Source organism: Salvelinus fontinalis, chromosome 1 (assembly GCF_029448725.1).
Source record: "Salvelinus fontinalis isolate EN_2023a chromosome 1, ASM2944872v1, whole genome shotgun sequence".
Taxonomy (NCBI): domain Eukaryota; kingdom Metazoa; phylum Chordata; class Actinopteri; order Salmoniformes; family Salmonidae; genus Salvelinus; species Salvelinus fontinalis.
In genome coordinates this window covers 46982296-47006432 of record NC_074665.1, presented here as the reverse complement: position 1 = coordinate 47006432, position 24137 = coordinate 46982296, and the positions used below count along the sequence as shown (strand labels likewise).

General features: G+C 43.6%; 2 protein-coding genes across 2 annotated transcripts; one reads left to right on the top strand and one right to left on the bottom strand.

Annotated features, from left to right (window-relative positions):
• Nucleotides 1-12: 12 nt before the first annotated feature.
• LOC129855900 (dynein light chain Tctex-type protein 2) lies at nt 13-641 on the bottom strand. Its single transcript, XM_055924008.1, has one exon. The coding sequence runs from the start codon at nt 639-641 to the stop codon at nt 132-134; it is 510 nt and encodes a 169-aa protein (XP_055779983.1). The 3' UTR covers nt 13-131.
• On the top strand, nt 599-13003 carry ccdc78 (coiled-coil domain containing 78). Its single transcript, XM_055923985.1, has 15 exons — nt 599-689; nt 1039-1114; nt 1307-1438; nt 1561-1647; nt 1813-2184; nt 2352-2402; nt 3308-3396; nt 3723-3801; nt 3951-4076; nt 4320-4525; nt 10493-10667; nt 10855-10898; nt 10985-11066; nt 11236-11336; nt 11583-13003. Exons 1-15 carry the CDS (start codon nt 619-621, stop codon nt 11722-11724), a joined length of 1833 nt encoding a protein of 610 aa, XP_055779960.1. The 5' UTR covers nt 599-618; the 3' UTR covers nt 11725-13003.
• The last annotated feature ends 11134 nt before the right edge of the window (nt 13004-24137 follow it).

The window sequence follows — 24137 nt, the reverse complement described above, 5'->3', positions numbered from 1 at the left end:
ACACACAGATGGTCACTGATACTGTTGTTTTATTTTGTCTACAAAAAAAATGTATTCACAAAAACTTGACATCTCATTCATTTATTGGCAGGTAGAGATAAATTGCCATCTGCCTTTCACATTGCCCATTGTCACTCGAAATAAATGGCAAAAACCATGCCAACAGCGAAAAGGTGTCTGTTCTCAAAGTTGAGAGTCAGAAAGTTGTCCTTTTCATCATCCCACAGGGTACGGCTTGCTATCTTCACTGTCTGGCCTTTCTTGTCGCCGACGACCACCCTGGCCACGTATCTGTAGCGGTCAAACACTTGCTCTTTGCAGAACGCCAGGATATCTGCAGCCACTTTATCAGCCACATCTCGACAGTTGTCGTGGTCGTAGGCCAGCTCACCGAATGCTTGGTTCATCAACTCATCGCCTTTCTTCTGAATCAAATGGGGAAGAAACTTCTGCTTTGGTCCCAACCTGTAGGTGTTGGCTAGTTTCCCTTTGAACCCTGATTTCCAAACTGAAGACCCTCGTTTCACAGGGTGGGAGTCGTCGTCGTCATGCATTTCAATGTCCATGGTTGACCCTCGGAGCCTGTCAGTATGGCTATCTTTGTGAATCCCCTTCATAATGCTACCCCGACGCTCAGACATTTCTGGAAAACGTTTGGAAGTTAAAAACAAGTTTATTTTCAAGAACAGGTAAGCAATTCAGGGGGAGCGGCGAGTTGTGAAATGTTTAATCAGCTGTTCCAACTGTCATTGCGCGACTCGAACACAGTGTGGTGAGACCCGGCTCGTGCTCAGACTTTCTCAAAGGCTGTGAGCTTTGAACTATTTGAGACTAAATAAAAAAAATCTAAAACATTAACAAATACATACAATCCATTACATTTGATAAATATAGCTCCTATTCGTCGAAAAACTGTTTTTAATGTTGTCTATTTCGGCCAGGGGCAAGTTTAGGGTCCATAGCAACAACCAATGTTGTAGATACAAGAAACTTTCTCCTAACTCTGGAACTTGGGATAATTAATTTGTTTGGTATTAGAAACATGGACTTGAAGGACAACCGTTCGTCTTTAAATGAACTACAGGACAAAATTCGTTGTTTGACAGATGAAAATGTAAGTCATTTACTTTGACTATCCTTTTAAACTGGCCTATTTTGGTCAAACTTTAAACATGAACCTGCAAGGTTACCTTATAGTTGCATCAAGCTTTAATATCTTCAGTAGGCCTATGGCTTGTGTTCCTGAAAAATGTATATAACAAAGTCTTCATTGTTTAAAAATAATACAAATATACAACCAATGTAGGTCCAGCTCCGTGACAAAAATGAAAGCCACTTTACCAAACTGGGCTACCTTGAGAGCAGGTTGGGCTATCTTGCAGGCTCCAAGACTGACCTCTCTTCCAAACTGGTCTCAAGCGAAGAGGAGAAACTGAAGGTAGGATATATGAGACTACATTGTATTTGGATATCTATCAATCACTTATTTAGGATGTAGCCAGACCTCTTGTCTTTCTGTTAACTGAAATATTTATCCTATTATATCCCTTTACCTGTCAGATATCCAAGGAACTTGTCGAGGTACATATACAGACCAACAAAGTGAGGGAGCAGTATGAAAAGGAAATTTTTGACCTGAAAATAAAGGTGATGCTCAAATTAATATGTATTACATAGTCATTACAGACCTCTGGGCCCTACTTTACCCATCTGGGCCCTACATAGTCATTACTCACCTTAATTGAAATGATCCCAACCCTGATGCACAGATAGTACTCTAGTATCTCACCCACCTCACCCTTCCCTCCTCAGATCCTATCCCAGGAAGGGGTGGTGGTGGAGATGGAGACGGAGAGGGACAGGCTCTGCAGGGAGCTCCAGTCTGTCACTGTCCGCCTACAGGTGGCAGAGAGGACAGGAAGTGACCTCACAGAGGAATACGTGACCCTGAAGAGGAACTACCTGGCTCTGACTGAGGCCCACGATAGGGAGGTGGTCCAGAATGACGAGCTGAGCGCTGAGCTGCTTGGGCTGGCCCAGGCTCGTGATGACCTCTTCAGGCAGACAGAGGAACAGCAGCAGCGTGTTAGGGCCTCTACAGAGGGTGGTGTCTATGGGCAGGCTGCTCAGGAGCTGGACAGGGTGCGGGCGCTGGTCAGCCGTATGTCTCACAATAGAATAATGGTGAGAGGGAGCTTTGGTTCATTTCCACAATGACAATTACCAGCCACAGAAATTTGTCAAAATACATTTCCTATAAGGCACAAAGAAATAATCTAATAACTTCTGGTCTAGCCACCAATGTGGCTATATAACTTCCTCATTGCTCAAATTTGTTCTTCTCATCACAGCCAGAGGACCTGGCTATGTTGGACCAAGAACGTAAATCTATGGAGAAGAGTGTGAGTATATCTCTGAACACAACAAGTCATGTATGAATGTCAGTAATACTTTTAACCTAATGGAACTGAGTGCAAGTGTGTTATTATGTAAGTGAAAACTGAATAGTGCCTAACAGTTTCACATCTGATCAGTTTATCATGAATAGTCAACAGAGCCATGGTATATAGAGATCTCGGCCAGGTTTCAAAACGGCAAAAAAGATCAGCGAATTGAACAGACATTTTTATTGATTAGCATTTGGAATAATGTGTATCTAAGTCTGTACTGTGTTGTGGTGTCAACAGATCTGCTTTCACTGTACATCTTCATAGGTTTAGAAAACTATCAAATATGAACCACACAACACAGAAGCGTCAATGATCACTTAGCAACAGCTATGGAGGAGAAAGTGGCACTCTCGGAACATTGACAGAAACCGCATTGGCCCAACTCTCTCTATATGCCCCAACGAGGCAAGCCTGTGGATCATTAAGCCATGGAGTGCTTGGGGATAAAAGAGGAAGCGGGCTGCACAAACAGGAGGAGGACTGAGAGGGAAACGTGTGCTATAGAGTGTGAGAAGAGAGAATGATCTGTGTGATTACCTGTTGTGAGCTGGACTGTCAGATTACCCCCACTGTACCGAACCAGTTTGGTTGAGGGCCAGAGTTTTAGGATTACACCTGGAGAATGGAACGGACAACGAGAACGGATTGCGAAATGTTTTCTGAATTCCCCCCTTTCCCACAGTGTGCAAATCTCCCTAATAATAATAAATTCCCCATTTGTATTCTAGTTGTGCTTCGTGTGCATGTTTGGTTATTGAACTTGGTGACGAAGAAACCCCACCCCCTTGAGCCTGCTACAATATATGACTCTGATAGCCAGTCAATATTCACATCCTTTTTTTCAATGTCTGACATAGCTGCTTGGGAACCAGGATGTGATCAAAGACATGCTGGAGCAGATGAAGAAGAGCTATGAAGAGCAGCAGCACAGACTGGAGGAGAAAGTGTGAGTAGAGAGACACTAGTCTAGTCTCACATGTCTTTACATCAAAACCCTGGACCTGCAATACCCTCTCTGGCTACTATAAACAGTAGTGACTGAGGAAACAAGGCATCTTGTCATTATCCTTCATTTTTCAGTCATCAACTTCTCTAACTTGTCTCAGGCTGTTCACGTTAGCCACTGTAGCCCACGTCTGCTTTGTGGTCTTCTGTTTGATTTGGTTTCTGTTTCACTGTGGTCCACGCTACAATTTGGGATTCTTTTTTGTGATGTGGTCTTGTCTGGTATGTGGTCTCTGACATGTTTTTTCTTCTATGATGGGTCTTCAGGGTGGCAATGGGCAAGGAGCAACAAGAGAAGAAGAGAGCCATCCGCGATACCCGTCAGAAACTAGCCGAACAGAGTGCGGTACGAAAGAGCGCATCACATGTGTCTGGTCTACCCAAATGATCGTTTTATACCATAATTGTCTTTGGATTTGCCATTAATCAATCTGAATCTGCAACTTGATGCTCTGTAAAAAAAAAAAAAAAAAATTTGTGTGTGTTCCTATTCAGGCCATGTTGAGCTCTCAGAGCCAGCTGAAGGAAGTGGAGGAAGAGAACTCTAAGCTACAAATGCAGGTGAAGGAACTGAATGAGGAGTACCGTGCCAAACTGGGGCGCTACCTACAGGACCTAGCTGTGAGTACACACTAAGACAGATGCATGCACACAGGTAGGCTACACATACATTATGCACAGTCAAACAGATGCCGGGATTCGCAGCCTAGACATATACAGACAGAAAGATCCCCATTTTCCTACCACACGTCCTTCCTAACCCACTACTACTAGTCCCCAACTCCTACCACACCACAGTTATCAAAGTGAACCCACACCACCGATGCTGTGGAATCTATTTTGGTCCTTGCCTCTTTTCTCCAGGAGTATGTGGATGGTCTGGCGGAGGGGAGGGGGGTGAAGGGCCCCCCAGAGAGGGTGAAGATGAGGGGCTTCGTGGACAGCATGCTCCAAGAGGTGCGCTCCTCCTACAGGGCTAGAGAGGAGCAGCTAGCCTCTGCCGCACGCTCCTACAAGAAGAGACTGCAGAGGCTCACTAAGAACCACCAAGCCCTGCTTATCGCATATAGGTTAGCACCTCTCATGCCCTCCATGTTGTAATTCTGTGATTTACTCAATGTGTATACCACATGGATGGTCCTGTCATCCTTGGTTAGGTTTGTGTGTGTTATTAGGAAACTTGACCCCCAACCCATCTCTCCGTAGTCGTTCTCTATTGACCGAGGCTGCGTGACCGGATCTAACCACCCTGTTCCACTCCCGCCCCCCAGGACGCCTCTTCCCCAGAGCTAAACAAACCTATCACGTTCTGTGCATGTGTTTTTTTAATGCACACATTCATAAAAAGCTGATAAACCCTGCGGTGATTTGAACAAGCATCCCAACCAAATAGTTTTTTTGTGTGTGTAGCTATAACCTTCTCTGTCTGTTGTTTGATTTGATTTATTAGGATCCCCATTAGCAGACGCCAATGGTGACAGCTAGTTTTACTGGGGTCCGACACATAACGAAAAATACGTTACTGACAAAAGACTTTACAATTTACATACACACGCACACACAGTACATGTTAAAATGTATCTATCAGTTACACATACGTCAGTACATACACACAACAAGTAGGTCACATGGGGGAGAGGCGTTGTTGTTTTGACCATGATAGTTTACAATCTAAGGTAACACCAAGTAATTTAGTCTCCTCAACTTGTTCAACAGCCACACCATTCATTACCAGATTCAGACGAATATATTATTAAAAGTCACCTTGTACAAGAGAGATTTACATGGTTATCAAAACGACATGCCAGGGTAAGCCTACACAAAACACAGCCCTTATTTTTTGTGTTTTTTAATTCCCTTATGGGAAACATTTATGGTGGGAAAATGATTGGAACCATTTCCCTGTTTGACAGCTAGGTTTTATGGGTATTATGACACCTCCACTGTGGGGCTCTATGGGTAAAAAATAGAAAAGAGTAAAGGGCCTAGAGAGCTGCCCTGTAGTACACCACACTTTAAATTGGAGAAGCTTCCATTAAAAAAAAACCTCTAAGTTATGTTAGATAGATCTGAATCCACGATATGGCAGAGGTTGAAAAGCCAGAACATGTACGTTTTCTCAACAACAAGATAATGGTCTATAATATCAAAGGCTGCACAGAAATCTAACAGTACAGCTACCACAATCTTCTTATTATCAATTTCTTTTAAACAATCAGTCATTTGTGTCAGTGCAGTACATGTTGAGTGCCCTTCTCTATAAGCATGCTGAAAGTCTGTTGTTAATTTGTTTACAGAGAAATTGCATTGTATGTGGTCAAACACCATTTTTTCCAACAGTTTGCTAAGAGCTGGCAGCAAGCTGATAGGTCTGCTGTTAGAATCAGTAAAGGCTGTTTTACCATTCTTGGGGAGCAGAATGACTTTGCCTTCCCTCCAGGCCTGAGGACAAAGACTTTCCTCTAGGCTCAGATTAAAGATGTGGCAGATAGGAGTGGCTATAGAGTTAGCTACCATCCTCAGTAGCTTTCCATCTAAGTTGTCAATGCCAGGAGGTTTGTCATTTTTTTATTTAACCTTTATTTAACTAGGCAAGTCAGTTAAGAACAAATCCTTTTTTACAATGACGGCCTACCTAAAGGCCTCCTGCGGGGATGGGGGCTGGGAATAAAAATAAATACAATTTAAATATAGGACAAAACACACATCATGACAAGAGAGACAACACTACATAGAGACCTAAGATGACAACACAGCATGGCAGCAACACATGACAACACAGCATGGTAGCAACATGACAACAACATGGTAGCAGCACAAAATAGGGTACAAACATTGTTGGGCACAGACAACAGCACAAAGGGCAAGAAGGTAGAGACAACAATACATCACGCAAAGCAGCCACAATTGTCAGTAAGAGTGTCCATGATTGAGTCTTTGAATGAAGAGATTGAGATAACTGTCCAGTTTGAGTGTTTGTTGCAGCTCGTTCCAGTCGCTAGCTGCAGCGAACTGAAAAGACGAGCGATCCAGGGATGTGTGCACTTTGGGGACCTTTTAACAGAATGTGACTGGCAGAATGGGTGTGTGTGTGGAGGATAAGGGCTGCAGTAGATTTCTCTGATAGGGAGGAGTGAGACCTAAGAGGGTTTTATAAATAAGCAACAACCAGTGGGTCTTGCGCAGGGTATAAAGAGATGACCAGTTTACATAGGAGTATAGTGATGTGTCCTATAAGGAGCATAGGTGGCAAATCTGATGGCTGAATGGTAAAGAACATCTAGCCGCTTGAGAGCACCCTTACTTGCCTATCTATAAATTACGTCTCCATAATCTAGCATGGGTAGGAGGGTCATCTGAATCAGGGTTAGTTTGGCAACTGAGGGTGAAAGAGGAGCGATTATGATAGAGGAAACCAAGTCTAGATTTTACTTTAGCCTGCGGCTTTGATATGTGCTGAAAGAAGGACAGTGCGCCGTCTAGCTGTTCGTCTGCCCAGCGCCGCCTTCACTGCCCGTCTGCCTAGCGCCGTCTGAGCTGTCCGTCTGCCCAGCGCCGCCTGCGCTGCCTGTCTGCCTAGCGCCGTCTGAGCTGTCCGTCTGCCCAGCGCCGCCTACACTGCCCGTCTGTCTAGCGCCGTCTGAGCTGTCCGTCTGCCCAGCGCCGCCTGCGCTGCCTGTCTGCCCAGCGCCATCTGAGCTGCCCGTCTGTCCTGAGCCTTCAAAGCCGCCCGTCTGTCCTGAGCCTTCAAAGCCGCCCGTCTGTCCTGAGCCTTCAGAGCCGTCCGTCAGTCAGGAGCCGCTAGAGCCGTCAGTCAGGAGCCGCTAGAGCCGTCCGTCAGTCAGGAGCCGCCAGAGCCGCCCGCCAGTCAGGAGCCGCCAGAGCCGCCCGCCAGTCAGGAGCCGCCAGAGCCGCCCGCCAGACAGGAGCCTTCAGAGACGTCATTCAGGAGCCGCTAGAGCCGTCAGTCAGGAGCCGCTAGAGCCGTCCGTCAGTCAGGAGCCGCCCGCCAGTCAGGAGCCGCCAGAGCCGCCCGCCAGTCAGGAGCCGCCCGCCAGACAGGAGCCGCCAGAGCCGCCCGCCAGACAGGAGCTGCCAGAGCCGTCAGCCAGCCAGGAGCTGCCAGAGCCGTCAGCCAGCCAGGAGCTGCCAGAGCCGTCAGCCAGCCAGGAGCTGCCAGAGCCGTCAGTCAGCCAGGACCTGCCAGAGCCGTCAGTCAGCCAGGACCTGCCAGAGCCGTCATTCAGCCAGGACCTGCCAGAGCCGTCATTCAGCCAGGACCTGCCAGAGCTGCCTGTCACGCCGGTGATGCCGGAATTGCTCCTCAGTCCGGAGCTGCCCCCCAGTCCGGAGCTGCCTCTCAGTCAGGAGCTGCCCCTTAGTCCGGAGCTGCCCCTTATTACGGAGCTGCCCCTTAGTCCGGAGCTGCCCCTTAGTCCGGAGCTGCCCCTTAGTCTGGAGCTGCCCCTCAGTCCGGAGCTGCCCCCCTGTCCAGAGGCGCCCATCAGTAGAGTGGGGTTATGTTGGTGGGTCGTCAATAGGAGGAGGCCACGGAAGCGGGGATTAACTATGGTGGGGTGGGGGCCACGTCCAGCACCAGAGCCGCCACCGTGGACAGATGCCCACCCAGACCCTCCACTATAGGTTCAGGTTTTGCGGCCGGAGTCCGCGCCTTGGGAGGGAGGGGGGGGGGGGGGGTACTGTCACGTTCCTGACCTTATTTCCTTTGTTTAGTCTTTGTTTAGTTGGTCAGGACGTGAGCTGGGTGGGTATATTCTATGTTTTGTGTCTCATTGGTTTAGGTGTGTCTGATTGGCCTGATATGGTTCTCAATCAGAGGCAGGTGTTTTACGTTGTCTCTGATTGGGAACCATATCTAGGTAGGCTGTGTTCACTGTTTGTTTGTGGGTGATTGTTCCTGTTCATTGCGTTCTTTGTTTTCACTAGGTTCACATGTTCAGGTCTGTAGCGTCGTTGGTTTCATTCTGTTTATTGTTTTGTTCGTGTTTATAAGTGTTCAAATAAATATGGAAACGTACCACGCTGCGATTTGGTCCTCCTCTCTTCCACCTAACGACGAGCGTTACAATATATACAGCAACACCTCCCCCATAAGCATTCCTGTCTCTTCTATAGATGTTATATCCTTGTATTGCTACTGCTGTATCAACAAATTAATTATCTAAGTGAGTGACTAATATATTCATGTTATCTGATGTTAGCAAGTTATTGATTTCATTTTTTTTTATATGGGCTATTTTCAGCCCTTTCCTGGGTAGCTTATCAGAGAGACATAATATGGAAAAGAGCAAACAAAGAATGAGAAAAATAGATACATTCAACAGTCCATTAATCAGTTGGTGTATGTGTGTGCTGTGTGGGTGGAGCTATGAACCCTTAGGCTTGGCTCTCTCATCCCTTCCAGGCTTTTGGGATGGAGGGTGGATAGTGAGCCTGTTATAGCGGATGTAAGCAACGTCACCATGCGCTCTTGCAGCTTTCATGGCTGGGATAAGTTATTTCCTCTTCTGGCACACAGCTTCATGATAGTCTTCGTTGAGGAAGATGTACATTCCTCTCAAGTTCTTGGGTCTTTCCAGAACAGCTACTTTGTCCTTTAACCTCAGGAACTTGACCAAAGTCGGCCTGGGCCTGTCACCTGGGCCAGTGTTTTTTTTTCCAGGTCTCGTGGCAATTCCGTCCACAACCATGTTGTTCCGCCTTGATTCTTTGTCATTGTTATCATGGATTATCATACAGAATGGCTGTCCTCTCTTAATGACTTACAGATTGCTGTCATCTTGCCGTTTTCCTATTTAAACTCATCTAGAGAACTGCAAACTGTTCTTCAGGTCCTGGACCTCTCTGGTCAGGTCGTCCATTATTTTATTAGTTGACTCCACCAGTATTTGAACACAACACTTGAAGCTGTTTTCTTGTTGTACCAACTGCTTGTAAAATGATTTGTTCATTTAAAAGATTCTTCACTTGTGATAGAGAGACACCACTGTCCTCAATGGTACTCCCGCCGGCTTTGGTCTTTGTCAATGTAGCAACGTAGGTTACGCTGTTATTCGAAGTTCCAGACAGCGCAGGTTGCAGGGAAGATTGGAAACAACAGCAACAAACAGCAGGGATCCAGACAACCACATTTCGGGACAATCAGAGGTCCCTGCCACAATAGCTAACCGCATTGCGGGCTGCGTTGAAGCCCTCAAGAAAACTCCGCTAGCTTGATAGGCAGCTAGCTAGCAACTAGATTAGCTGCTACGCCAAGCAGCTCCTCAGACCCGGTCTTGGTCGGCAGGATATCTGGACAGATAGATAGTAGTGGTCCCAGCAACTGATGCCAACCGCGTTGCGGCCACCAAACTCAAAAAGTAGATAGCTAGTAACACAACTTCAATAGACTTTCAAAACTTTCCCAAACAACAAAATTATCTCTCCCTCATTCTGCGTTCAACAGAATGCTTGTGGAAAGAGTGTATGGGTAAAGTTGTGAGACAACACATCCACCAGTGACAATAAAAAAGCATCATCTTAACTAAGAATATTGCAGTTGCACAAGCATCAGCTTGATGCACACAATATTTTTTGCAATATCCTTATCCTAAATGTGAAACCAAACACATTTAGCCTATATGACAACATCACATGCAACATGTAGCCTAGCTCTGTCTACACATTGCATTGGGGCAAAATACCTGTTAATTCGCTTCTCAATGATCATGCAACACCAAACAATTTGATCTACTGCACATCATTGCAATTCGCCACAGTAGCCTGGTCCACCTCTTGGCAGCCGAACTAGCACATGCACAGAAGGTATGGTTGTTTAGCTATCGGAGGCGTCCAGAGAATCCGGTCAGACAGCCACTCCATTCTCTATTACCTTGTCTTTCCCTTGACTTTTCACTCTTCACTCTTCATAAACTGGTCCCACTTCCGCAATCTAGAAACGAATAGCCCCCAAATGACTATGACTTCACAATGCCAAACACCTTCAGCCAGCACTCTTTCCTCTGTATGTGTGTCAGGGTGCAGAGGGAGCAGGTCCTGTCCCAGCCAGAGAGTGGCTTGGACCCCGGACCCCCTGAGGCCCACTTCAGCTTGGAGCCCAGTGAGCTGAGAGGAGAGACAGAAAGGGAGCTCCAGCTCCTACGTCAGGACAAGGCCAGGCTGGAGGGCCAGCTCCGAGAGGCTCAGAAGCCTGTAGTTATACTGACAAGACTGATTTTAGACTGAGTATTCTAGACCATGTTTATTGTGTTTTGTCTTTTGTCATGTTCCTAAATATAGGCTGCATGTTGCATTTTATGGGGTTTTGTTTAATTGTTGTTGCTCAGTCATATTTTGAAATGACTCTTGATCATTCATTGATTTGTACCTCTTTTTTTAGGTGGCTGTCGTCACTAGACCTATTCAAACAGTCAACTTTCAGGAGTGAGTAATATCTTTCAAAATGACATGAAATAATAATCAAATATATGAATGAGTTAGATCATAAATAATTCTCTAACCTTGTACAGTTCTGGAAAATCAGGGCAGATATCTGAAGAGGCCTGGACTGATATTAGGAAACAGCTACGGGAGATCACCAACTCTACTCAGGTAATAACATACCCCTCTACTTACACAAATCAGAGATATGAGTCCACTGCTTTACCCTCCCATATTAACTTCTCTTCTAAGAATCAAATTGTTATAACACTACAACAAAATAATCTGTTTCTATGACCTAAGTTAAGTTGAAATGGAAACATCCCTATTGTCCAAACAGGAGGGCCATGAGAGGGAGCGTGCCCAGCTCATCACCAGGGCTACAGTTGCCGAGGAGCAGCTCTTAGAGCTGCAGGAGTATGTTGACAAGCACCTGGGCAGGTAGCAACACCCATTTTGGAGCTGTCTAGTTACTAAAAGGACATAGCAAATTCATAAAGACATGATGTCTGTATTGTCTATTCCGTTTTGATACTCAGATCTCATAAATGTACCTGACATATTCTCCCATAGCTACTGAGTTCATTAAGTGCACTACTTAACAAAGTGGCAGGGTACTGACATCTGGATTTAAGGATTACTAGAGTCTGAGTAAAGGGTGTTCAGATGAGCGTTGTCCCTCTACAGGTACAAGCAGGAGATCACACGGCTGCGTAGACTGCTGGGTCTGGAGACGGGGCTTGCCCACAGAGCTGAGGCTCCCAAACCCCGCCAATCCATCGCTCGATCAGGAATCCAAGCTATGAAATATGATCTTCCACCCCGCTAAAAAACTAAACAACACATGAACCCTTGCTTTGGTATCTAACCATATGTATGAAATCTGTGCCAGTCAGAATATTCCTCAAAGAATAACATGATTGGCTACTATGACATAATAATGGACTCCATGGAAAGGCATTTGTTTCAGTATTGCTTTTTATTATCATTTATAAAGTAACCGTTCCTCACTTCATCAACATGACTGTAATATTGTATTTATCCTTTACAAACGTGTCATACTCATTTAGGTTAGAGCTTAAAAATCTTGTTACTTTACTATCATATTGTAACATGAAACAGTTGTTTTGCCAAGTAGAAATAAATGTGTGAGGGATAAAATTGCCCACACTGTAAGTTTGTCTAACTACGCCTAGCAAGAATATTATCAGGAGCTGCGCAGTCCAAGAGTTGCAACTTGGTGGACAGCACTTGCAACTCTGCATTATTGACCTTGGATCAAAGATAGAAGGAATACATAGAAATGACCAGAAAATGTTTTTGTCATAAAACAAAGATGTTTAAAAGGAAAATAGATAGATGTAGTTTGAGGAAAAGAGCGCTAGAGAGGGAGCTATGGAGAGGAACTGATAGAATGGAGGAAATTGAGAGAATGAGAAGAGGGAGAGGGAAGAGAGAAACAGGCAGGAGATGAGGGAGAACTATGAAAAAGAGGCCATAGTTGAAGCAGAGAGAATCCTGATGGTGGTTCTACCTGAGTTACAGATGAACATCGTGATCTCAATTATAACGATGCAGAGGGAGTTCAGCAGAGGAGAAGGGTTGAGGCAGAATTTTAAAGATCTCACTGAAATTCAATTATTTTCAGAAGAGGTCTGCATGTCCACTTTGATATTTAGCGTACACATTCATGTTATTGGAGAGCAAGGAGGAGAAAGAGAGAGAACAAGGGGGGACAGGAGGAATAATTGGTTGGATGAGAAGACATGGTTGTGGGGTGAGAAAGCAGCCACACTTAGTGCTTGAAGTGGATTGAAATAGGAGCCAGTACTCAAACTCTTTATATTTGGAGCCAATATAAACACCAATATAAGAGGTGCCAGTACTCAAGCAGTAGAACAATTGACCTGACACTTCTGTGAGACAGTTGAGAGAGAATGGGATAAAGACAAATAGATCTTAGTGGGAAATGCTAAGATGAGGTCTATTTAACCAGTGTTAAAAGCAACTCATTCACATAGATTAAGGAGACCAAGAGAAGATTATAGAGCTACTGTATGAGTGTTTATTGTTTCACTATAAATAAACTACACTAGCTTTTTATGCAACTTACTCTCCTTTCTGTGGCTCCAACATGCTCCAAACCTCCAACTGGTCTGCCATATCTGTTACATTCTTACACATGGAGGCAGCATTCATTATGCAAATTGTCTGATAGTTAAGTAAAACAAATGTACAGTAACATTTTGGCAAGGTACTACATTGGTTAATTGTGAGGGCACAACACTCTTGTTACCCAGAGTAGAACATATCTTGCTCTCTATTGTTGGGGAGATAGGGGGACATGCAGTGCATCAGAAGCCACCGCATTCCTGTATCTGGGACAATTGTATCAATATTCTTGGTTTGATTGTGCTGCATGTTATAATGGATGACCTGCACTTATAAATACATGTAACAAATGTAACTATAATGAAATTAACTTTTAGAAATGTTTGTGAAATTTGTTTGTGGGTACCTGCAGTACCCTGGCAGACCACTGGGTTCAGTGCATGTGATCCCTGGTTGAAGACTATTTCCTACCAATTATATGTATTTTGGTACACCTCCTCTAGTATAGAAAATGTTTTGGAAGCTATAGAAATGCATTAATTCATGTTGACATTCATTTTGACACCTTAATGCATACTTTTAAATTATATTAAGTGAACTGAACATGAAAAAAAAGTGTTTTAGAGAGTACTAATGTTACAAACAGAGAAATACTTAAATACATGTTTTTAAGAAATACTTAAAAACATTTAATTAAAATACTGTAGAATTCCATTCATTCCTATGGAGGACTGCTCCTTCTAGGGAGTTCCAAAATGGGGTCTGGTGGCGTCAAAACCCATCATTGGCCATTAAATAGCATCTGCAATCCAGGGTTCATACACATCATTCCAACATGCAGATAGTGGAAAGGTGGAGTTTACTGAAGTCACCTGTACTGTAAGTTCCAGTGTAAAGGTAAAAGTCTAGTTAATCAACACTGAAGGCGATCTATCACATGCACGCAGGTGCAGATGATCTTTGAAAATGCTGTATGAATTTGATTATAAAAGGATTATAAGTGCACAGTATGGTTTTCACAAACGGTGTAGTGACTTTCTGGATTTGAATCAACTATCTTTAAATTAGGTGGGAGACTATGGTGAAAAATTGTAAGATTATGTTATAATACTTTTATTGCATCAAATTGTTGTTTTATGCAACAGAATAGAGTATTCTTATAACTATTGTGTGTGTATGTTCTACTGAGGATGGGCCTCTGGCAGATAACACTGACTATTATAACAATCTTGCCATTTTCCACCATAATCCCCCATTTTGAGAATCCTCTCAATTTAAAAGAAAATTACAAGATTTAAGGACATTCATTCACATGTAGAAAATGCATACATTCTACACAAACCAAGAAGCATAAAAGCAATAACTCATTGCATGGGTTCCTGCACGTGACCGGCTGCTATAGCACTCAGCCTCCTTACAAGAAACTTAGCACTGTCTCCCATTTCAAACTCCAATACATATTCTAAGCATTCTAGCTATTTGTCTGGGGAGGTTATGATACACAGTCACCTGCACGAACCGATGAAGAAAAACAAAAGATGCATACAGTTTATGAGATTCAAAGCTATATCTTCATAGACAGTGAAAAGCACATACGTAATGCATAATGCAGTGCATGCAACAATGGAGTTGAATAAAATAAGCTTTAGTTATCTATCACACTCCAATGGATCAGCATGGTGGAAATGACTATTTCCATCCCAGAAACTAAAATTAGCATATCTTGTAGGACAAATCCAGGTAGTGACTCCTGGTTAAAGTAAAATGTATTCCGTTGGTGCCTAATGAACATCACCCAAGACAAGCATCATGATGCATGAAGCATCAACATCTTATGCCAGCAGCATACCACCCTGCATACCACTGCTGGCTTGCTTCTGAAGCTAAGCAGGGTTGGTCCTGGTCAGTCCCTGGATGGGAGACCAGATGCTGCTGGAAGTGGTGTTGGAGGGCCAGTAGGAGGCACTCTTTCCTCTGGTCTAAAAAAATATCCCAATGCCCCAGGGCAGTGATTGGGGACACTGCCCTGTGTAGGGTGCCGTCTTTCGGATGGGACGTTAAACGGGTGTCCTGACTCTCTGAGGTCATTAAAGATCCCATGGCACTTATCGTAAGAGTAGGGGTGTTAACCCCGGTGTCCTGGCTAAATTCCCAATCTGGCCCTCAAACCATCATGGTCACCTAATAATCCCCAGTTTACAATTGGCTCATTCATCCCCCTCCTCTCCCCTGTAACTATTCCCCAGGTCGTTGCTGCAAATGAGAATGTGTTCTCAGTCAACTTACCTGGTAAAATAACGGTAAAAAAATAAAAAAAAATAAAAAAATGATTCCACTATTTATAAGGCAAGGCCTATAGATCAAATAGATTATGATCTGTTTCACTCTCCGGATCAGAGTTCACCCTCTCCATTCACCATGGAATGCTGAGAATAGTTTCAACATCTTTAGTTCGCAACAGCAATCAAAACAATCAATCCCTAATACATGAATTACTTCACTCATATAGTTATTAACATACTAAACTCAAAACAATCCTTCAGTTTAAAAAATCATTCAGTTTCTAAATCATAATCAAAAACCCAATTAATTATCCAACCAACATTTAGAATGACATTGCTCAGTGACTCAAATTGGTCCTATCCCTCAAAGTCAAAAACCCCTCAATTTAACACACATCAACATTGGCAGAAAATAAATGTATATTAACATCCAGTATAATTATCCCAAAGTGCTACTATTAACTTGTTGACCCCCCCCCCTCCAAATTCCATGTGTGTGCATGCCCCTTTAAGATACCTTGGCACTAAGATAAATGGAAAACTCACTAAACCCAAAGGAAATAGAACACACAAATCAAACAGAGTATTTTAAAAACACCAACAAATAGACATAACAAGTGTGTTGTGTGTGGGTATTTGCAAACCTTGAGGTAAAAACAAACAAAAAAATGGCCAGGCCTGATTTTATTTGGTAGTTTACGGCCTTAATCTCACTCACTGCTCTTCCCAAAACCAAACATTTCAAAGAGAGACAATGAAACCCCCATTTTCCCGGAAAAAACACAAAACATTTTGTCAGCATTCCCTCTACTACACTGATTCAGCAAGCCAAAAGTTTTAACTAAAAACAGTACCTGATAATCATGATAAGTACACTGTACTCCCTCAAATCATGAATAGTTTGTTTTAATCTACCTCAATGTTTATATGCGCTTAATTTAGCATGCGCTACCCTTAGACATAGCAAAATGTATCTCGCTACCGAGTCTAACAATTCACTCCCATATTATATTATATGACTGGTCTCTCTTTTCCATAAATATGTAAAATTATCCTGGTATCATTACTAGACCAATGTCCAACAAATATGTGATAGCTGTTTCGCCTTAGATTGTTCCTGTCACCCCTCTAAATGTAAAACTTTTTCCTATCGCAAATGTAGTACATTTCTCAGTGTAAGGAATTAGTGATATTTAATCCCAGGCATTTAATAAAAAGTTGTTTGAGATGTGTTCTCCTACGTCTCCCTTAACATACACACTGTAGGGGACTTCCATCAGTCCTGGAAGGAAGAATCCTACACAAAACATATCAGATAATAGTGTTTTATTAAGTGAAATTGACATCTAAAATAAACAATAAACAAACCCATAACCCCTTTCCAGTAATCTAATAATTTCAACCCGTTGCATAAAGTTAGTAAAAATATAAACCTGTTGTGTGATCAGTTTGTCTCTCCTCATTTGATAGTGTGAGGAGAGACAAAGGAGAGATCATACAATGTTTACCAGGGGGCAGGGCTACCGACGTTAAGGCTAATCTGAAGATGGTGCTGGCTAAAGCTGAAACTGGTGAGTGTAGAGAGTATAGAGATCTTGTTATCCACGTCGGCACCAACAATGTTAGGATGAAAGAGTTAGAGGTCACCAAGCCCAACATAGCTTCAGCGTGTAAATCAGCTAGAAAGATGTGTCGGCATCGAGTAATTGTCTCTGACCCCCTCCCAGTTAGGGGGAGTGATGAGCTCTACAGCAGAGTCTCACAACAATCGCTGGTTGAAAACTGTTTTCTGCCCCTCCCAAAAGATATAATTTGTAGATAATTGGCCCTCTTTCTGAGACTCACCCACAAACAGGACCAAGCCTGGCCTGTTGAGGAGTGACGGACTCCATCCTAGCTGGAGGGGTGCTCTTATCTTATCAACCAACACAGACATTGGTCTTATTCCGCTAGCTCCACCATGAAATTGGGTGCAGACCAGGCAGCAGGCTGTTAGCCAGCCTGCCAGCTTAGTGGAGTCTGCCACTAACACAGTCAGTGTAGTCAGCTCAGCTATCCCCATTGAGACCGTGTCTGTGCCTCGACCTAGGTTGGGCAAAACTAAACATGGCGGTGTTAGCCTTAGCAATCTCACTAGAATAAAGACTTCCTCCATTCCTGCCATTATTGAAAGAGATCGTGATACCTCACATCTCAAAATAGGGCTACTTAATGTTAGATCCCTCACTTCAAAGGCAGTTATAGTCAATTAACTAATCACTGATCATAATCTTGATGTGATTGGCCTGACTGAAACATGGCTTAAGCCTGATGAATTGACTGTGTTAAATGAGGCCTCACCTCCTGGTTACACTAGTGACCATATCCCCCATGCATTCCGCAAAGGTGGAGGTGTTGCTAACATTTACGATATCAAATTTCAATTTACACAAAAAAAAGGACGTTTTTGTCTTTTGAGCTTCTAGTCATGAAATCTATGCAGCCTACTCAATCACTTTTTATAGCTACTGTTTACAGGCCTCCTGGGCCGTATACAGCATTCCTCACTGAGTTCCCTGAATTCCTATCGGACCTTGTAGTCAAAGCAGATAATATTCAAATTTTTGGTGATTTCAATATTCACATGGAAAAGTCCACAGACCCACTCCAAAAGGCTTTCGGAGCCATCATCGACTCAGTGGGTTTTGTCCAACATGTCTCTGGACCTACTCACTGTCACTGTCATACTCTGGACCTAGTTTTGTCCCATGGAACAAATGTTGTGGATCTTAATGTTTTTCCTCATATAATCCTGGAGTATCGGACCACCATTATATTACGTTTGTAATCGCAACATACAATCTGCTCAGACCCCAACCAAGGAGCATCAAAAGTCGTGCTATAAATTCTCAGACAACCCAAAGATTCCTTGATGCCCTTCCAGACTCCCTCTGCCTACCCAAGGACGTCAGAGGACAAAAATCAGTTAACCGCCTAACTGAGGAACTCAATTTAACCTTGCGCAATACCCTAGATGCAGTTGCACCCCTAAAAACGAAAAACATTTGTCATAAGAAACTAGCTCCCTGGTATACAGAAAATACCCAAGCTCTGAAGCAAGCTTCCAGAAAATTGGAACGGAAATGGCGCCACACCAAACTGGAAGTCTTCCGACTAGCTTGGAAAGACAGTACCGTGCAGTATCGAAGAGCCCTCACTGCTGCTCTATCATCCTATTTTTCCAACTTAATTGAGGACAATAAGAACAATCCGAAATTTATTTTTGATACTGTCGCAAAGCTAACTAAAAAGCAGCATTCCCCAAGAGAGGATGGCTTTCACTTCAGCAGTAATAAATTCATGAACTTCTTTGAGGAAAAGATCATGATCATTAGAAAGCAAATTACGTACTCCTCTTTAAATCTGCGTATTCTTCCAAAGCTCAGTTGTTCTGAGTCTGCACAACTCTGCCAGGACCTAGGATCAAGAGAGACACTCAAGTGTTTTATTACTATATCTCTTGACACAATGATGAAAATAATCATGGCCTTTAAACCTTCAAGCTGCATACTGGACCCTATTACAACTAAAATACTGAAAGAGCTGCTTCCTGTGCTTGGCCCTCCTATGTTGAACATAATAAACGTCTCTCTATCCACCGGATGTGTACCAAACTCACTAAAAGTGGCAGTAATAAAGCCTCTCTCGAAAAAGCCAAACCTTGACCCAGAAAATATAAAAAACTATCGACCTATATTGAATCTTCCATTCCTCTCAAAAAATGTAGAAAAAGCTGTTGCGCAGCAACTCACTGCCTTCCTGAAGACAAACAATGTATATGAAATGCTTCAGTCTGGTTTTTAGACCCCATCATAGCACTGAGACTGCACTTGTGAAGGTGGTAAATTACCTTTTAATGGCGTCAGACCGAGGCTCTGCATCTGTCCTCGTGCTCCTAGACCTTAGTGCTGCTTTTGATACCATCGATCACCACATTCTTTTGGAGAGATTGGAAACTCAAATTGGTCTACACAGACAAGTTCTGGCCTGGTTTAGATCTTATCTGTCGGAAAGATATCAGTTTGTCTCTGTGAATGGTTTGTCCTCTGACAAATCAACTGTACATTTCGGTGTTCCTCAAGGTTACGTTTTAGGACCACTCTTGTTTTCACTATATATTTTTTACCTCTTGGGGAATGTAATTCGAAAACATAATGTTAACTTTCACTGCTATCCGCATAGCAGTGAAAGTTAACATGACACACAGCTGTACATTTCAATGAAACCTGGTGAAGCCCCAAAATTGCCCTCGCTAGAAGCCTGTGTTTCAGACATAAGGAACTGGATGGCTGCAAACGTTCTACTTTTAAACTCAGACAAAACAGAGATGCTTGTTCTAGGTCCCAAGAAACAAAGAGATCTTCTGTTGAATCTGACAATTAATCTTGATGGTTGTACAGTCGTCTCAAATAAAACTGTGAAGGACCTCGGGCGTTACTCTGGACCCTGATCTCTCTTTTGACGAACATATCAAGACTGTTTCAAGGACAGCTTTTTTCCATCTACGTAACATTGCAAAAATCAGAAACTTTCTGTCCAAAAATGATGCAGAAAAATTTATCCATGCTTTTGTTACTTCTAGGTTAGACTACAGCAATGCTCTACTTTCCGGCTACCCGGATAAAGCACAAAATATACTTCAGTTAGTGCTAATTACGGCTGCTAGAATCCTGACTAGAACCAAAGAATTTGATCATATTACTCCAGTGCTAGCCTCCATACACTGGCTTCCTGTTAAGGCAAGGGCTGATTTCAAGGTTTTACTGCTAACCTACAAAGCATTACATGGGCTTGCTCCTACCTATCTTTCCGATTTGGTCCTGCAGTACATACCTACACGTACGCTACAGTCACAAAATGCAGGCCTCCTAATTGTCCCTAGAATTTCTAAGCAAACAGCTGGAGGCAGGGCTTTCTCCTATAGAGCTCCATTTTTATGGAATGGTTTGCCTACCCATGTGAGAGACGCAGACTCGGTCTCAACCTTTAAGTCTTTACTGAAGACTCATCTCTTTAGTAGGTCATATGATTGAGTGTAGTCTGGCCCAGGAGTGTGAAGGTGAACGGAAAGGCTCTGGAGCAACGAACCGCCCTTGCTGTCTAGCCAGGCCGGTTCCCCTCTCTCCACTGGGATTCTCTGCCTCTAACCCTATTACAGGGGCTGAGTCACTGGCTTACTGGTGCTCTTCCATGCCCTCCCTAGGAGGGGTGCATCACTTGAGTGGGTTGAGTCACTGACGTGTTCTTCCTGTCTGGGTTGGCGCCCCCCCTTGGGTTGTGCCGTGGCGGAGATCTTTGTGGGCTATACTCGGCCTTGTCTCAGGATGGTAAGTTGGTGGTTGAAGATATCCCTCAAGTGGTGTGGGGGCTGTGCTTTGGCAAAGTGGGTGGGGTTATATCCTGCCTGTTTGGCCCTGTCCGGGGGTATCATCGGATGGGGCCACAGTGTCTCCTGACCCCTCCTGTCTCAGCCTCCAGTATTTATGCTGCAGTAGTTTATGTGTCGGGTGGCTAGGGTCAGTCTGTTATATCTGGAGTACTTCTCCTGTCTTATCCGGTGTCCTGTGTGAATTTAAGTATGCTCTCTCTAATTCTTTCTTTCTCTCTTTCGGAGGACCTGAGCCCTAGGACCATGCCTCAGGACGACCTGGCATGATGACTCCTTGCTATCCCCAGTCCATTTGACCATGCTGCTGCTCCAGTTTCAACTGTTCTGCCTGCGGCTATGGAACCCTGACCTGTTCACCGGACGTGCTACCTGTCCCAGACCTGCTGTTTTCAACTCTCTAGAGACAGCAGGAGCGGTAGAGATACCCTTAATGATCGGCTATGAAAAGCCAACTGACATTTACTCCTGAGGTGCTGACTTGTGCACCCTCGACAACTACTGTGATGATTATTATTTGACCATGCTGGTCATTTATGAACATTTGAACATCTTGGCCATGTTCTGTTATAATCCACCCGGCACAGCCAGAAGAGGACTGGCCACCCCTCATAGCCTGGGTCCTCTCTAGGTTTCGGCCTTTCTAGGGAGTTCTTCCTAGCCACCGTGCTTCTACATCTGCATTGCTTGCTGTTTGGGGTTTTAGGCTGGGTTTCTGTACAGCACTTTGAGATATCAGCTGATGTAAGAAGGGCTATATAAATAAATTTGATTTGAAATTTGATAGTAAAGAAATTAACCACCACAGAGACTTAAGGAAGACCAGTAAAGGTAAAAGTGAATGTCTGTATATTTCATCTTCCAAAATAAACAAGTTCTTGAGAACTGTAATTTGATAAATGAATAGAGGAATGCATAAGGAATTAACAACACACTATAATTTTATAAAAAAACATGTTTTATTACTTTATTATCATTCCCTGATCAACGTTTTCATTATGTAGGGAAAATGGCAGAGTCCAGAGATCATGGTAAGTCACCACGTTACAGTCTCAGAATTGAATGGTTAGGCCTATTTATTTTTGCATTAATTTACCATGAGAAAGAAGCATTCACAAACAGTTTGTTTGATTCTAAAGTGTGTACATGCTTGTCAATGGTCTGCATGTATTTGTGTCAGAGATAACCCATAATGTTTCTCTTATCCCAAACGGATGACTTCAAACTTACCCCCCAAAGCAAGGTGGGGACTTATGTTGACCATGAGGTCAACCTCCCCTGTCACTTGTCCCCTGAGATCAGTGCTATTGCCATGACAATCCGGTGGTTTAAGAAAACACAGTGTATTTACCTGTATAAGAGGGGCCAGGTGACAGAGGTGAGGGGCTACGAGGGCAGACTGAGTCTGATCACCCAGGAGCTGGAAAGAGGCGACGTGTCTCTGATGCTGGAACGGTCAGATAGAGGAGTGTACATATGTCAGGTCATCCACGGGAAGCAGTTGCGGGAGGTTGCAGTGGGGCTCAATGGTAAGTGATCTACTAAAGTACATCATTATGAACTCCTGGGGCCTCATTTAGAAATGTGCATACACACAAAATATACCCCAAAACATGCACGCGCCAGTTTTCATGCTAAAGGTGGCATTCATAAAAACTCAACTTGACTGAGAATGTGCTTATCCTCCCGCCAACTTTAGACCATGCGTACACAGTTTCTAGTGGTTGAAGTATTGCATTGCAAGAAGGCAAAAGTAACCTAGTAGCCTTGTGCAAATGGGGAAAACATGATGACTTATTCAAAGCAAAAGAAACAGGAAGCTCAATACCAAGACGCAATCGTTGGCTGTTAGTGACAGTTGATCTTTTGCATTGAAGTGTGTAGGCTACCACTGTAAGTAGGCCTACTGTAGTTTTCTGTAGACTGTTTCAGAATTTGCGGACAGTGCAGCATATTTAGGTTCGGGAGAAAGTAAATGCAAAACATTATTGAATTCAAATGATCTGTTTACAGGTCCACAACTATTCGCAGTTGTTTATGTGTTTCAGAAATGGTCATATACAGCAAATGTCACTGAAAAAAAAAATTCTGCCAACTTCTCCAAAGACATTAGATCATGTTCTCCAATGATATCTCCTTTAGATGTACTATCTTGGCTTAATTCTAATACTTTGAAAGTATACCAATAGTGTGCGACTGCAGCCAGAAACTCTGTGTGTTCCTGCATTCCATTGGTTCCCCCCCATCACATTGGTTCCTGCATGAACGCCGCCCCCCCCCAGGGAGCACCCCATTGGTTCTGGACATCTCCATGCTTATGATACTTTTGAATGTTAGTCAAAGGGGAAATAAAAGTGTGCTAGGTGGATAATTGGCCTTTGTCAACCTTTGACCTCATCTTCAGCAATTAACATCTGCTAACCATGTGTATGTGACAAATACAGATATTGCACAAGTAGCTTTATTTAAATTTAAGTCATTTAGCAGACGCTCTTATCCAGAGCGACTTACAAATTGGAAAGTTCATACATATTCATCCTGGTCCCCCCATGGGGAATGAACCCACAACCCTGGCGTTGCAAGCGCCATGCTCTACCAACTGAGCCACACGGACAAGCACACAGTGATCATCACTGTCAATCATCAACATAAATGCAAAAAGAAAGACCTGAAAAAAGTATTCAATTTTATTAAATTCCTACACCCAGTTAGTTTCGCGCGAACCATCCTAATCTCCCGAGGTTCTGTTTCGCTACACAGATAGCGAAACAGAACGTAAGCTTGCGAGATCAGGATGGTTCCTACGCGGCTAACACTCACTGGTGTTTTTTCAGAACTTTGTTGTGTAAACTAACATTGCTTTCTAGTGATTAAAACAACCATATTAGCCTGCAGTAAAACAGCTGACATTGCTGGGAAATGGCATTTGCCTAAATACTCATTTGTCTCTATACATTATCACCACATGGTGGTGCTCCTGCCACTGGTTCCCTGTAGAAAGGGCCTAAAGAACTCTGGCCTTGAGGGAAAAAATGGCAGGAATGTTTGTCAAGCTTATGTCAATTTTTACGAGCTGGGGAGAAGAAAGCGTGCTGACAATGAATGATCACCCGGGTGAGAATAATATCATCACATGTTATCCAGACACACACACACACAACCGCGAATACAGTCCCTCCGAGGGTGAGATCAGACGAGAACCGCGACCCTGGTGATCCCGGGCACTTCGAGAATGTAAGCTCGTATTGATGACATAGGCAGCGCTTTTTTTGAACGAGGCACGAACCTATACTCCCTTTAAATCCTTTTAACAGTGAAAGGCCTGGTGTGTTTGTTCGTTCCCCAGCCTTGACACAACTATAGCTGCTGACATGTTCATGCCATCGACCCTACAGCTGACATACCAACGGTGAAAAATCAACC

What these genes read in the sequence shown, in the direction of transcription:
- ccdc78 (XM_055923985.1), top strand. Translation starts at nt 619, where the DNA reads ATGCTACCCCGACGCTCAGACATTTCTGGAAAACGTTTGGAAGTTAAA. An exon ending in GTTGTTTGACAGATGAAAAT is followed by an intron (nt 1,115 to 1,306) that starts GTAAGTCATTTA and finishes CAACCAATGTAG; the next exon opens with GTCCAGCTCCGTGACAAAAA. An exon ending in TTTTTGACCTGAAAATAAAG is followed by an intron (nt 1,648 to 1,812) that starts GTGATGCTCAAA and finishes TTCCCTCCTCAG; the next exon opens with ATCCTATCCCAGGAAGGGGT.
- LOC129855900 (XM_055924008.1), bottom strand. Translation starts at nt 641, where the DNA reads ATGTCTGAGCGTCGGGGTAGCATTATGAAGGGGATTCACAAAGATAGC.